Below are 16092 nucleotides of genomic sequence, written 5' to 3' on the forward strand. Positions count from 1 at the left end.
ATGATTGGAATAAGTGGTATAGCAACTGTCTCTTTGTGTGTATGATTACAGTCTAATTAGTGCCTCTGATTTTATTTTGTCAGTATCACAGGCTTTTATGTACTAAGAAAAGGAAGGTTCTTCCGATAACGTTCATAAAGCTGACAAAACCTAGGGTAAATGCTGGCACACATAATCCAACTGCAGATTATAGTGCTATTTTATTAGTGTTCACGATAAAACAACAGTTTCGTTCGGAAGGAGAGATTTACAGTTCTCTGCTCTATTGTTAATAAATAGCACATTTTCCTTACCTACTTTGCTCATATTTCAGGCACCTCATTAAAAATATGAAGAAAGGTTAGAAAATGAACTCTTACTGCATGTCCCACAGTTGCTAATGTGACTAGTCTTTGGTATATAAATCTGTTCCCATCACAATATAAATCAAATGTGCTGTTGATGTACATTTGATGCTGATTAAAATTGACTTACTACTACGTGCTTAACCTTGGGATTGAATTGGATCAAACAGTTTTATTGGAAACCAACTAGATCATATAATGTTTGCTAAAAAAAAAAAAACCTGTTATTTCCTCAGTACAATTCCCTGTGTTGCTTTTCCTCTTGGATAATTATACTCCAAGAGCTGTAGATTTTTTCTTTAAACCACCATAAAATACAGGAGTTGTTTTGGAGTGAGAGTTATCTAAACATTAATTAATGTTAATTAAGGTTAATTCCAAATGAAGTTGTCTCATTGATCTCAAAAAGCCAATTATACACAATGAGAAGATACATTAAGGTGTAGAATTAGCAATAGTCATCTAAAAACATTGGTTACAAATTGATAGTCACATTTTTGCCATTAACTTTATTCAGGTAATTTCTTAGATTATCTTGTTCTTTTCATGGTCAAGACTTTATACAATTGTAATCAATTAAGCCAGTGCCAGCAGTGCTCAACAACTTTGACAGCTCTACCATTGAGCACTAACCCCCCTTAGCAAAGAGACCGCCAAAACTCATTTAATATAGGCACCTTCATTTTAATACCAGAGCTTGAACTGAATAAATAAACAACTACATCAAACTATGAAATCACCACCAAGCCCATATCATATACTCAAATTGGTACTTGTGCCTCTACTGTATGCACCACTGTGTGAAATGAGCTCCTTTTCTTAAGCTGATGGCTTATGAAGAAAAAAGTGACTATTTATACACATCAGCCAAAAGAATACTATGTGTAATCACTGCTTCTGCTTGCAGACAAATGGTAAATCAAGCTGCAATGCACAGACGGTATCTCAGCAATTCAGAGAATAATTATTTTAAATGCAGCTAAATACTTGTAGGTTGCACATGTAAGTGCCTTTCTATCTCCTCTGTGGCTCAGGGAAAATAATGTGGGTATTAAATTACCTATTAGGATACTTGTCAGATCTGTTCTTTCTGGGCTTTTTTTTTTTTACAGCTTCCACTGATGAATCCTCGTTATCAATACCTTGTTTCCATTCTTACACACCGTGATTGATTGTAACCTCAGACTTTAATACAGTCAGCATAGCCCAACAGGTAGCACAATACACTGCAAACACACTGAAATTAGCATGTCTGAACCATTTGTGGTATTTACTACTAATGACAAAGGTGGTGTTGTGTTGGGGTTTAGTGTTGGGGGTAAAAAACAACAACAACAAAAAAACAAGTACATACATACGTACATGCATACATACATACATACATACGTACATACTAGATGGCTATGGCAGGGCAGGAGCCCTGCACATGAAGAGTGGTTTGTGACTATTGCGACAAGCACAACACAGGCAGGTAAACTTACCCCTAAGTCTCTCTGTGAAACTCGAATCCCCCACTCTTCCCAAACACCATATGTGACAGGCTGCTGGTGTGTGGGTGTGTGTATTTGCTGCTGACTGACAGGCACAAGATGGAGACAGAGGTTGAAGTTGACATCCCCTGCAGGCGCATAGGTTTTATTTACAGACACACAGACAGAACCCCATGTGACGCTACCAGCAATGGTAGCTCACGGGATACATACGGTTTGGCGTACAAATGGCAAAATAAAACACAAACTTAAAATAAAAGGTGCCGTGAAAACGGCGTGCGCAACTCCCTAATGCATGGGAGGTCCCACTTACTTAGGTTCACCCTCTATACATTAGTGGGATCTACAATTCCTGAATTCATCTTCTCTGTTCCATACTAAACAAACCCTGACTCCGGCTACTCGCCGGGCCGTCGGCACTTTCGATTTCTTTATGTTCTGATCCCGGGTCACTCTCACGCCGATTAGAGGATTACAGTAAGGTCTTTAGGTCTTTTGTCCGGGTAGCTTGGACGATATTTAGCCCATTGTCCTTAGCTTTGCAACAGCCCTAAGGTGAATAAATGTCACCTTGTTATACCTGGCGCCCTGCTGGAACATGCACCCTGCTGATTATCCACAGCTGGCAATCACACATAGCAACCAGACTCTCCCAGGAGCATCAGGTACAATAAACACACACTATTTACAATACACATTTGCACAAAAACCCCTCCATTTGCAGGGCTCTTGCCCTGCCATATACCATCTCCCTTGAGTAAAGCACACATGGCCGCCACCTGTCCACCTCCCCCCTTGAATGACGCCTCTCTGCATGGATGGGAGTTACAGCTGGGTGGAGGGTACGTTGGGTCTTTGTGTGGGATGCTCTTTCCATCCCAGTGCCCCCTTAAAGGGACCCAGGAGGCATGGATAGGGCTGGTGACCAAGAGGCTGCAGACGAGTTCCTGGTGGTGCTGCGACCTAGGACCCAGGCCCAGTGATGTGAGGTCCAGACACGACGGTGGGGTGTCTGGGAGCATGGGCTGAGGGAGCTGACCCACAGGTGTCGGATTGGAGCGCAGGGGTTGTGGTCTCCACGACTCCTCCGCCATAGAAACCCTACGCTTCTCTCCTTCCTCGCATTTGGGGATGGTAGTTCCTCCTCCTAAGGCTGTCGGGACTGTAGCTCCTCCTTCTTTGGCCCAGGGGATGGCAGCTATTCCTTGGACCGTAGCTCCTCCTCCTCTTGCTCTTCAGACAGGCAGGCAGCCACTCCTACTCTGAGGATGGTAGCTCCTCCTACTTTAGCCTTCGAGGACGGTAACTCCTCCCCCTCTGGCTTTCAGGGCTCCCCCTCTTACTCTTTGGCTATTCACACACATCTCTGTTGGCTCCCCTCTTTGGCCAGCTGGACATTTGCCTTCACAGACCAAAAACAAAATTACAGAGCACCCAGCAGGACTCACCTAAACAACACACTCTCAATCCAACAATTTTCTTCCCTAATATCCCATATGGCCTGATTAATCATCAAGTATTAAATAAAGGCTCCAGCCACATTCCTGCATTTTTTCTCAGGGATAGGAACTAACGTGAGCTAACACAATTAGTATATATGGATCTTTATTTTCATTAAAACATTAACTAGGTTTTGAAATAAGACTTTAGTGTGCTTCACAGAACACATTTTAATACAGTGTTTATTTATGTTTGCGATCAGAACCATTTAAGTTAGGATAGCCAAATAGAAAAAATGGTTTTGTGTCATATGTGCTACTTCTGAAATCAGTTCTATTGGACAAAAAAAGCTCCAATGCATTTATAAAATAACATGAAATTAGTATATTATAGCTTGTGTACACAGAGATAAGCATTCCAATTAGAAAATGTATTATTTTTAAAGAACATTTTATGTTCAATGCTGAGGTTTTTATTGCCGAAATACCTGACAGCCAGACTGGGAACAAGCCATGACTGTTAGCGTACAATAACTTCAGCTGTTTGAATCTGTTCCATTAGAATATTTCTCATGAAAATTGAGTGAAGTGAGTGAATCAAAAAAGTTGCTGTGCATGAGGAAGAGGGAAGGAATTGAATTACCCCTATTAAAAAGGAAAGGAAAGCGTAGGGCAACTCAGTCTGGTTAGCATGCAAGAGGTGTTATCTTGTTGTGCACCTCTACAGTATGTATGTAAAACAAAAAGGCTGCAGTTTTCCACAGCCCCTGAGAAGACACAAAAGATCATGCATATGCATTAGGAGTGAGTTTTGTATGGGCACAAGTCAAACGTGAGCTACTGTGAAGTTGGCTGTATCTAACCCTTTGACATTCACTGTTTAGATAAAGGGAAATATCAGCTCAGTGTTAAGAGGGGATGGATTTGTTTAGCCTAGCATCACCTCTGGAACAAGTTCCTTGACTCTGTGCTGCTGAAAAGCAAACAGCACAGAGGGTAGTAACAGCTTGTGCTTAGCCAAGTAGAAATGTGACAAATATTTAAAGAAGTCCTGAATGCAGTCCCTCAGCTCCTTATGTAGATTGGAGTACAGCACACAGTAGTTCTCTCACAATTCCTCTCTATACACATATCAGTGTCATAATACAATTATGTAATGTCCGTCATATTACTGGATCTGTACAAGTAAGTATATTTGATGGACAACAAAACTAACAAATAAATCTCACTGTTAGGACCCATTGTATATAATGTGTCACAAAGAAAAAACATGGTGGAGATATATTCCCAGGACAACAAACTGTTAAATCTTTTTCACTGGTAGCTTTTTACATTTTGACTTCCAATGTATTTCAATCCCAGAATAATGAACTGATAACTAAACACATAAGGTACATGACTTGAATTGTACTGAGATTACTCCTAGTCCCTGTAGAGCAAAATGTTCGGTAAGCTTAAGGCTCATATAAAACAACTACAGTGAAATAGTAAGAGCATCTGGTGTCTTAAGCAATAATATAAATTCAAAGGTTGTAAAATAATACAGACTGTTTCATTGAGGGCTGCCATATCCTCCACAATTCATAAACTACTACAGGATACCAGTTTGCCTAATTTCCACAACACCTACAGTCTTTCTAAGTCCAAGTTCATCTTTAAGTGGCTGGGAAGCCCATTACCATACTAACCAATGCATGGAAATGAATAGCTCTTCAAATATCCCAGAAATAATCCTGCTTGCCTTTAGTGCTACAGAACACATGCAATTAAGTAGTTGCTAAAGCACAGTAACTTAGACAAATGGTAAAATACATTTCCAAATTGGTAAGTGCTGACACTTCATTAGACTACAGAATGATACAGTTGTCATCTCAGATTTTACTTAGGGGGACAAGAAATGACAAGGTTCTTCTTTGTAATTTGTCATTTTTTAAGTATCGTCATCTCTAAAAAGCAAAACTGGCAACATGCTGTAATAAAGTCTTGCGTTTGTCATTTGAAATGAACCAATAGCAGTAACGGTAATTTCTGCTATTGGTTCATTTACATTAAAAGAATATATGCTGGGGGTGGTAAGAAGTACAGTAGTCTCCACAGACAAGTAATCTTTAAGACAGATTGTATGTATGTCAATATAATGCTCGTATAATGTGTGTCTTTGTGTGAATTTGTTAACACTAATCAAGTTAAACTGTATTGATATATTAGGAACAATGCATGGCTGCTTCTGGCAGCCGCAAAATAAATGCCCTGTTTTTTTCATGTGTTTCAGAGGACCAGCTCCCTTCTGGTTTTCCCACCATAGACATGGGCCCACAACTGAAAGTGGTAGAGCGCACGCGCACAGCCACCATGTTATGTGCAGCCAGCGGAAACCCTGATCCAGAAATTACCTGGTTCAAAGACTTCTTACCCGTTGACACGACTAACAATAATGGCCGCATCAAGCAATTACGATCAGGTAGGGTCTTGTTGTTTTTATGCATTAACGCCAAAGAGCTCCTTCCTTTCCTTTGTGTTTGATTTGTAGGTAATGATTTTGCTTCTACTCCTCTCCTCTTCTGTGTATTATTTGGTGTGTCGTCTTTGTCTCTAATGTTGTCATGCCCTGTTCCAGTGCCTATGTTTTTGCAGCTTCTGTTTATTCCGCATTGCTCACTGCTGTGACTGTATTTTTTGATGATTTCTTTCTTTACTGCCTTTTCACAGTATTTGACGGATCCATTTTCTCCCTTTTCTTACTTTGTTTTCCTTTTTATTTTTCAAAACGGTTAATTTTCAACATTGGGCTTCATTCAGAACTGGAAAAGGAGTACCAAGAGTTAAACCATTAAAAACAAACTAAATAAACCTAAAACACAAAGCAGAATCAACCAAACAAGTATATCTATATTACTATATATATATATATATATATATATATATATATATATATATATATATAATATATATATATATATATATATATATAGTTGTAGTCAAAAGTTTACATACCCCAATGGAAAGTTTCTTGAAATTTCTCAAAAACAATGAATTATAGGAACAATCTTTTGTAGCAAAAGTTTTGAGAATTAGATGTATACAATTATTTATTTTAGCAATTTTTTTGCAAAACTCTAAAAAAACTAATTTGTGCTAGAAATTTAAGTATGATAATGCACAACCTAATTCTAGAAAAGGCTGGATTGTAGTTGAACAGTCTTAAACCCTGTTCACACTTACTGAGTCGGCCTTGGGCTGTCTCTGGGCCGCCTCAAATTTCCGTTCACAGTTGAGGTTTTAGGGGACCTAAGTGCGTTTACATATGTGGCTGAAAAAGAAGCCTAAATTGCAGTGATATGCTTGTCTAGAATGTTAACAGTGACAGAACACTGCATTCCCGGAACATAAGAGAGTGAGCTGGGAAATTCGCAAACGCAAATATGTCCATCTTATTTTTTGCAACACTGTTGGTACTGTACTTACTGCATAAGATACAATAAAGGCGTTTGTTGACAGTGCAGTCGGTTACTGTGGAAAGAAGCGATCGTGTTGGATCATGCATAAATGCAGCAAACAAGGACTTGCACATTAATCACAATACAGATTATTATATTAACGGTGACTGAATATGCAAAGTCGTATGCATTATTTATCAATATTGAGATTTACAGTCTTAGCTACAATCTGGAATGTCTGTATACAGTGACAAAAAAAATTTGTGAACCCCAATGATAATTATGGAAATTCCATAATTTTACCATGATAGCCTTCTTGAATCAAAACCAGTCTTTTCTTAAATATCCAATAGGGTTTATATTAATCAATTCCATGTCTTTTGAAACAAAATGATGTATGAATTAGACAAACAATGATGAATTAAGTTATCCAGGGTATGCGAAAAAGTAAGTGAACCCCTGGTTGTATTGCTCAATTAAGGGGATAATTAGAATCAGGTGTTTAAATAATTAGGTAGATATTCAGGGGTGAGTTTGGGAGCCCCCACCCTATATAAAGATCAGAAACTTTGTGAGTTTGGTCTTTACCATACAGGTGTGTGGAAATACGTCATGCCACGATGAAAAGAAATCTCTGAGGACCTCTGTAAAACAGTTATTGATGCTCGTCAGTCTAGAAAGGGTTACAAAACCATTTCTAAGGATTTGGGGCTCAACCAATCCACTGTCAGACAGATTCTACAAATGGAGAAAGTTCAAGACCACAGTCACTCTACCCAGTAGCGGTTGTCCTACCAAAATCTCTCCAAGAACAAACCGGAAAATCATCAAAGAAGTCACAAAGAACCCTAGAGTAACATCCCAGGATCTGTAGGCCACTCTTGCCTTGGCTAATGTGAGTGTTCATGACTCAACTATCAGAAATAGACTGAACAAGAGTGGTGTTCATGGAAAGATAGCCAGGAGGAAACCACTGCTCTCTAAAAAGAACATTGCTGCCCATCTGAAGTTGAGCACATAGATGATCCACAAGACTTCTGGAACAATGTTCTCTGGACAGACGAGTCAAAGGTAGAACTTTTTGACCTCAGTGAGAAACGTTATGTTTGGCGAAAACCAAACACTGCGTTCAAACAGAAGAACCTCATCCCAACCGTCAATCATGGTGGTGGGAGTGTGATGGTTCAGGACATGGACGGCTTGCCATCATTGACACAACCATGAATTCTGCATTGTATCAGAAGATTCTAGAGGAGAATGTCAGGCCATTCGTCCGTGAGCTGAAGCTGAACCGAAAGTGGGTCATGTAGCAAGACAATGATCCTAAACATACAAGCAGATCTACAAAAGAATGGCTGCAGAAGAAGAAATTCTGTGTTTTAGAATGGCCTAGTCAAAGTCCAGACCTAAACCCCATCGAAATGTTGTGGCAGGATCTGCAGCTGTCCATGCAAGGAAGCTCTCAAATGTCACAGAGTTGAAGCAGTTATGTAAGGAGGAATGGGCCAAAATTCCTCAAAAACGATGTGAGAGACTGACCAACAGTTACAGGAAATGCTGAGTTGAAGTCATTGCTGCTCAAGGGGGTGCCACCAGTTACTGAATCTAAAGGTTCACATACTTTTTCACACATGGATATTGAATGTTGAATCATTTGTGGATAAGTAAATGTGGAAAAATTACCATGTTTTTGTGTCATTTGTTTAATCATGCTATCTTTATCTATTATTAGGACTAATAACATTTTAGGATTGAAATATGTGAAATATGTGAAAATCCTAAGGGGTTCACAAACGTTTTCTCGGCACTGTGTGTGTGTGTGTGTATATATATATATATATACACACACACACAGAGGTGAAAAATACAGCGAACAAAGGATGGAGCTTGGCTAGAGATACAGTACTGAATGTCCTTTTGCGATTCACTGCCTTTTAAACCTGTGTAAAAATAAATAGCGCATGTGAAAATAAATTCGCCTGACGCGCCTGACAAGCGTTGAATAAATGGACCGCTAAGGTTAATTTCTGCATCATCCCAGTTGCTACCTCTTAAAACCGACATTGTTTAATCTACTACAGTTATGCTTAGCAACTGTAGCTCTGTTACGCGCTCGACCTAGTAGGGGAGTGGTTTGAGCTACGTCACTGCATTGACGCGTTAATGCCGGCCCAGGGCCTGCGTTGGGTTCACACATACAGATAGGCCAGCCCTGAGGTGGCATTGCCTACTTTTGGCCACATCAAAAAGCTGGTTTATTTTCATCCGGCCGAGGGCCATCTTTTCATTTTTCACACATGAGATAAGGCGGCCCTGGGCGGGCCTAAACCGCAAGTGTGAACAGGGTCTTAGAGTGTAAAAGGGTTAGACATAGGATGATTGTTGTCAATACCAATGTCAACATGGGAAAAAGTAAAGAGCTATCTGAAGACTTTAGGCAGAAAATTATTTTCTAAGGATACAATTTCCAAGCATTTGAGTATCCCAATTTCAACTATTGTTTCTATTATCAAGAAAACTTATGGTACTGTCAACACTCCCTCGGTCTGGAAGAAAGAAGGTTCTTTCACCAAAAACAAGTAGAAGAATTGTGAGGAAGGTTAATAATCTGAGATTGACTGCCAAAAATATTCAAAGTGAATTGGTTGCAAGTGGGACTGGGGTTTCCATTTCAACCATAGGGCGAGGATTGCATGGTGAAGGTCTCAATGGTCACAAGCCAAAGAAAAAGCCACTCTTAGGAAAACATACAAGGACAAATCTCTTAAAGTTTGCAAAACAGCATTTGAATGATGGATATGAGTTCTGGTCAAAGGTTTTGTGGAGTGATGAAACAAACATTGAGCTACTTGGTCAAGCTAATAGTTGTTAGGTTTGGAGAGTCTGATGAGGTGTACAAAGAACACCATACCTACTGTACCTACTTAAGCATGGAGGTGGTAATATCCTTCTATGGGGGTGTTTTTCCTCTAATGACCCAGGAAATTCAGTTCCAATACATGGTAAAATGATTCCATAGCATACCAAAAGATATTGGCTAATCATCTGAAACCCTCCTCTACAAAACTTGGTTTTAAAGCGCAACTGGACGCTCCAACACAACAATGATCCAAAGCACACATCAAAAATGTACTTCAGAATGGTTAAAGAATAAAATCAAGGTTCTGGAATGGCCTAAAAGTCCCAATCTAAATCCGATCAAAATCCTTTGGTATGAGTTGAAGAAGGTTGTGCAAAAGAAAAGTCCTCGGAATTTGAATGAACTGGAACAATTTTGCATTGAAGTATGGTCAACAATCACAAAAGAATAATTCCAAAAGCTCATCGCCAAATATCCTAATAGTTTAAAAGATGTTTCTATTGGTAAAGGTGCATGAACTAGCTATTAATTTAATTTTCCTTGTCTGGGTATGAATACTTTTGAATTTGCATTTTTGAAGTTTTGCTAAAAAAAAAAAAAAAAAAAAAAAAAAAAAATGCTGAAATAAATAATTTTAGACCTGTATTTCTTGTAACGTTTTTTTTTTCCTCATCAAGAAAAGCTTTTGCTACAAACTATTTTTCCTAAAATTATTTGTTTTTTGAGAAATTTCTAGAAATTATAAATTTCCATTGGATATATAAACTTTTGACTACAACAGTGTGTGTGTGTGTGTGTGTGTGTGTGTGTGTGTGTGTGTGTGTGTGTGTGTGTGTGTGTGTGTGTGTATGTGTGTGCTCTGTGTATATAGTGCTCTTTTCAGTATTTGCAACTGAATCAATACTAGACAGTTTGGATCTAAAACATTGCCTTGCACTAATACATAACACTTTTTTTACATAACCTAAAACATAAAAAAGTTGTATTGACTAACTGATAAAACATGGTGCTTTTTCCAATGGAACATTTTTTTTATACCTATTTAGCCATAGTAGTGTGTGAGACCAAGCAATACCTTTCACATTCCTTTAATTATTTCTGGATCTACAATCTACAACCCCTGCTTCTGGTGTAGACTCCAGCTTTTGCTTCTCTCTTTGCCCAAGGCGTTTCCCTAATACTCCCTTTCCCAACCCTTAATTTTCTCTTTTTTGCTATGATAAGATATACCAATACTTTTTATTCAAACATTTATAAAGCTTATACAAAGTAGTGCGCAGCCTAGCTTATTTGCCCGTAAGAAGCTGTTTACATTGGCTTTAGTAATTATATAATTTTTGAATCTGAGATGTTTGATCATCTGTCGTCCAGAATTCTCAACTTTTTACCTGTCCTGTGATGTCAAGTCATCTTGTTACCTTGCCTTTTACTTGTTGTCAGCAGAACTGTGTAAATTAACCTTCTGTTACTGTAAGCCATAATTTGTTATTCACCTGTGAAGTAGACATATATAGTATATAAAGCTTTAATTCTGAAAACTTTGTACCAAAATCTAAGGAATATAATAATATTTTTATGCTGTCTTTCTTCTCTCCGTATTTAAATCTCCAGAATCCTTTGGTAAGTGCTTAGTTCTGAAGCGCACTTCACCCCCACTAATTTTCATATTGAAACTATTATTAAAATGCATGGCATGCATTTTACTAACAGTTAGTGTAGTCACCAGATATCCGTAGTGGCACACACTTCCACACAATTGTTGTCGTATCAACCATAGAAGCACCTGTCTAAAAGCACAGCTATCACTTTGATGTAGTCAAGTAGATGCCATAATCCCACCTAAACTGCAGTACTTATTTCCCTACCTGCCTCCAGTGTAACCGATATATATATATATATGTGTGTGTATTTATATTTATATATATATAATATATAGATATATATATATATATATATATATATATATATATCTATCAAATATTATAATCCACGTGTTAACATTGGTTCATATCCAATATATGTTTTTAAAAATAGATACTGTGTTAAATATTTTTGTAAGGATAAGTTAAGGGTTTTAGGTTGTCAAACAGTATGTATCTACAGTACCCCTTTGACCAATCTCCTTAATAAGAGCTTCTCAATTTCTGCTCTTGCAGAGATAATGCCAGCACTAGTTGGCATTGTCCATGTGGTACACTACTGTACAACTTGCTTCTTAACCTAATACTGCTATCTAATATCTGCTATCTGTTTTACCAGTAGAGTAAAGTAAATAATCTTTCTTTTTAGTACCTTTATTTACTTACTCTGTAAAATCTAATTTGACTCTTCTTCCAAAGCCCTAGCCTCCTCCTTCTCGTACTAATGCTTCTTCTTTCTAATCTTATTTGCATTCATATTATCCACCCAGGTGGTACACCAATAAGAGGTAAGAGTGCTGAACTAACGTTCACAGAATGATGTAATTCATTCTTGCTGTCCTCCTCATCTTTCTCATATTTGTCCTGCTTCTGAAACAGAAATCCATCACTACCCCATTTTGTTTTCTTATTATTTGTCCTGTTCAGTTATTCCCATTAACTCTCCATGTTATGTCTGTTTTAATTTTCTCTATTATTTCCATTTGATGTTAAAAAAAGGAACTTTTTAAAGTTGCGATATGCTTAAAGAAAAGAATCAACAAGCATATCCAATTCTTTTTTGGCCATAGCCCAGTCACAGCGAATCATTTGTCCCACTTTTTTGTCCAAAACAACCAAACATTTTTTTTCCCCTTAGCTGTTCTTGCTCAGCACTAAAACTCAAGATGGTCTGGATAACCCACAGATATGCAGAGGACACCACCACATTTCTTGTACTTCTTGTACGTTTTTTCCCCCTAAGAAAATCTTTCTATCTTTGCAAACTTTTTTTTTCTTTCTACTCATCTTCTTCTACCTTCTTAAAAAAAAGCCCCAAACAACTACTTTTTTGATAAAGTTTCTACGGTGCTTTTTTCTTCCACCTTTTTTTCTTATTCTTTTTCTTGGGTTGAAAGCTGTTTCCTTTTTTGACCTTTTTTTATTCTTCAGGGTTTGGAAATGGAAAGTCTCACAGAAAGCATAATCTTTTTGTAATTTTTGGCTCAAGTTTAAGGATGATTGTAGCTCAAAGTCTTTTTCTTGGGTTTTGTGACACCACACTGCTAATCCCATTGGTGGATTTTCATGTGTGTCTCTTGGGGGGGCTGTCCAGCTCCCACAGCAGTGTTTGGTTACGTTCTTGTTGGCTAAGGCCATGATTTTTAATTTTGTCTTCTAATCCAATTTGCATTTTATTTTTCAGCTAAGGGTTATGAAAAGGTTGTAAGTTGCACCGGCATTCAATTCTTGTTCTTGGAAGATCTGCATGTCATAAAAGTTTTGTAACTTCCAATGATATTTTGGTATTAATTAATTAACTAATCACATTTCTTTTTTTCTTTTTCTTAAATATAAGCAGCCTTTTTGTGCTTGCTGCATTTTTAAGCCCCCCCCCCCCCCCCCCCCCCCCAAAAAAAAAAAAAAAAAACCCCAAAGGTATTAGTTTTTAAAAGATCCCTGATTTTATTTATTTTTAAACTGTCCCCTACCTTTATGCTGCTTTTGTAAATTGTTAACCTTTTTTGTTTTGATTTAAAAGTCATGCTTCCTTGAGGCAACCTCACCCATCTCCATATTGACCAGTCCAGTGAAATGTTATATATAGCTGGGTTGTAGCTTAACTGTGTCAGTTTTTGTAAATAAAAAAGACAAATAATCTCCTTGAGTTTCTCCATTGCTTCATTTTCTGTCTGTTCAAGAGCAAAAAAACAATAGTGAAGCAGCAAGTCAAGTGGGAGGACCTTCGCATACAAGGCCTATCTGAAAGTGTGCAAAGGATGTTTGTATGGAAAATCTACTGCAGTCTCTAACTTTTCCTTCTGCCCATACATTTTATTTCCATACAGGTGCCCTCCAAATTGAGCAGAGTGAAGAATCTGACCAGGGAAAATATGAATGTGTTGCAACCAACGGTGCTGGTACACGATATTCTGCCCCTGCCAATCTATATGTCAGAGGTAGGAGCAACATAACCCTGCCCACCCACTCTTCCACAGGTTCAGGATATATTGGTAGCAGCAATAAACTGTAAAGTATTTTATATATAGTGATGTTAGACAAATAAGTGAAGGACTACATAAAAGGCGATAACAGGAACACAATAAAAAGATGATTAAAGATTCTTGAGTCCAGTGCATCCAGTCACAAGGGGTTTGTAAGTATACAACTTTTTACATTCAATTTTCTTGCATTAATTTGGACCTGTGCTTTACATTTGTTTTGTTTTATATTTCTTTATTTGAACTGTTTTCATAACTTGATTGCTTGGTGTGTTACTAATTGCCTTTAACTCCTGGTTCTGTGGGGCGGGATCTCTGGACTTGGGTCCTCTTTGATCAAAGAACGTTGAGGAGCTGCTTCAGACATTTAAACACACAGCTGGGGTGTTTCTACTTCATCTGCTCTTTCTTCTTTCTGTTTTTCCTCAGGACAGTGCGAAAATGTCCTTGCTTTTTCAATAATGACCTGTTGCAAGAAAAATAGCTTTTTTAAAAAAAGCTTTTCAGAAAATATGCCAATTATCATATAAAAAAACATAAAATATATCCCCCCCCCCCCCCCGCGATTATGAAGGTTTATTATCCAAATGTAAAGAAATTAAGGAAAGATCATAAATATATGATACTACTTATATTCGTCATTTTGAATATAAGCAGTAAAACTAATTAACCTTGTTAACTTTTTCTGTGCTAGTTTGATAATTTTCCCATCATGAAAATAAAAATAATAAAAAAAATTTTATTTTGTATTGGTAAATATAATCCATACACAGTAACCAGCGTCATAAGCTTGTTACTACAGTGTGGATGATTTTTAAGGTAGACATATAGCCTGATTTTGAAATTATTACGAATTGCTTTTAACTTTTATTCTGTTCTAGTTTGATAATTTTCAGTTCCATGACTATTAAATAATGACACCTTCTGAAGTGATTTTACTTTTTTATTTTCCAAAAATATATCAAATTTCAAAATGATGCTAGCTGTTTTTTCCAGCTCTAAGATACAGTAGTATCAAGGAAGATGCAAATTTTTTCAAGTGGAGACAGGAAGCCTTCAAAGAGAGCTCGTAAAGATATTTCAAATAGCAGTTGAAAGCCTTGATATGGCCTTTTTACTCTCTCTGTGTTTCCCTTGTTTTTCTCCTTTCCTCATTTCATTGTGTTCTGCATCAAACCCCCTACATCCCTCAGAGCTGCGAGAAGGTTGGTGTGTTTTTACTTTTTAACCACCTTACAAAAAATATTAATTTAAAACAATTACAAGAATACAAATGAAATGAATGTAGCTGCATTGCGTGGCCTTTTATCCTTTTTTATTTTCTTTCTTTCCCTAATTTGGTTAAGTGTATGTTTCTGTAGTGAATGCTGTGGTCTTGCTTCCAGTGCTTGACTGTGCCCAATAGTAGTGGTTGTGCATGACGAGAGAGAGTGTGCATTTTGGGGTGCATGGCAACCTGTATATGCACAAACTGTGGTCTGCTCTTGTGGTCTCCTTTTGCTGTTCAGTGTTCCTGCTTTGCTGCTCATACTAGAGCCTGTCTCTCCAGGGGCTCACGTGTTACTTTGCCAAGATGCTGTGTCACAGCTGAAGAATTATCACCTGAATGCAGATTATTTTTTTTTAGTGGTTGATTATAGGGTTCTTAATTAATCCTGCAATATTTGGTGAAAAATCTGCAACTTTCTTGCATTTTATGTGGTCAGTGGGAGTTTCCCAGAGGAATAATGCCTGCTTTTTTTGCCCTTCCATCTTTTCTTGCGGTCACGGCAACTATAGGCCCCCTTTTTTTTGTCCTTAAAAAACTTGCACAAAAAAAGGGCACCTAAGGAAATGGTTACTAAATAATGTACTGTTTTAGTATCTGCATTCAAGATGTAAAGTCTCAGAAACAGCCAGGGACCCTGAAGGGCATGTCTTGAAAACGTCAGAGTGTTTAAGATTGGCTGGGTCCGAAGTACTTTGCTGCTTTCAATTGTTTAACACACACAAGCCTAGAAAACAAATGGCATTGCAATTCTTTAGAGTATGTTAAGCAGGAACACTAATTTAGTACTCTCCCATAATTTATTCCAAAACCCTAAATGGTATTTGCTTGATTGTAACAGTCCTTGTAATGTTGTGCTTCTTTTATTTAAGCTTCCCTTTAGTTCAGACCTAAATAGCTACTACTACTATTTGTCTTTATTGGTTGGTTCGGCTGTATTCACTGAATGTTACCCCTGCTGCTTTTAGTTTGATTTTTTGGTTTCTATCTGATGCTTGGCACTCCTACTATTTTCTAATAGTAGGTACTAAAGCCTCTCCTCCTCTCCCCCTTTTTCTCTTGCCCTCTTCCTTTAAATCTTAGTAGGTTGTCAGATTTCCTTCAGTTTTATTTCTGCCTCTTTTCAATTTTCTCC

The 16092-nt window shown here is 37.7% G+C and overlaps 1 protein-coding gene across 42 annotated transcripts in view; it reads left to right on the forward strand.

Annotated features, from left to right (window-relative positions):
- LOC121295932 (receptor-type tyrosine-protein phosphatase delta) overlaps positions 1-16092 on the forward strand; it is a 226921-nt gene that overhangs the window by 123640 nt on the left and 87189 nt on the right. For 19 of the 42 annotated variants that reach the window (XM_041221061.1, XM_041221131.1, XM_041221062.1 and 16 more), the window contains exons 5-9: positions 5546-5734; positions 11182-11190; positions 11981-11998; positions 13538-13648; positions 14884-14895. In XM_041221061.1, coding sequence (XP_041076995.1) covers positions 5546-5734; positions 11182-11190; positions 11981-11998; positions 13538-13648; positions 14884-14895 — 339 coding nt within the window. The remainder of the gene's footprint in view (positions 1-5545; positions 5735-11181; positions 11191-11980; positions 11999-13537; positions 13649-14883; positions 14896-16092) is intronic. The other 23 variants (XM_041221106.1, XM_041221122.1, XM_041221156.1 and 20 more) reach the window with 5 other exon arrangements.

The sequence above is a fragment of the Polyodon spathula genome, chromosome 2 (genome assembly GCF_017654505.1).
Source record: "Polyodon spathula isolate WHYD16114869_AA chromosome 2, ASM1765450v1, whole genome shotgun sequence".
Taxonomy (NCBI): domain Eukaryota; kingdom Metazoa; phylum Chordata; class Actinopteri; order Acipenseriformes; family Polyodontidae; genus Polyodon; species Polyodon spathula.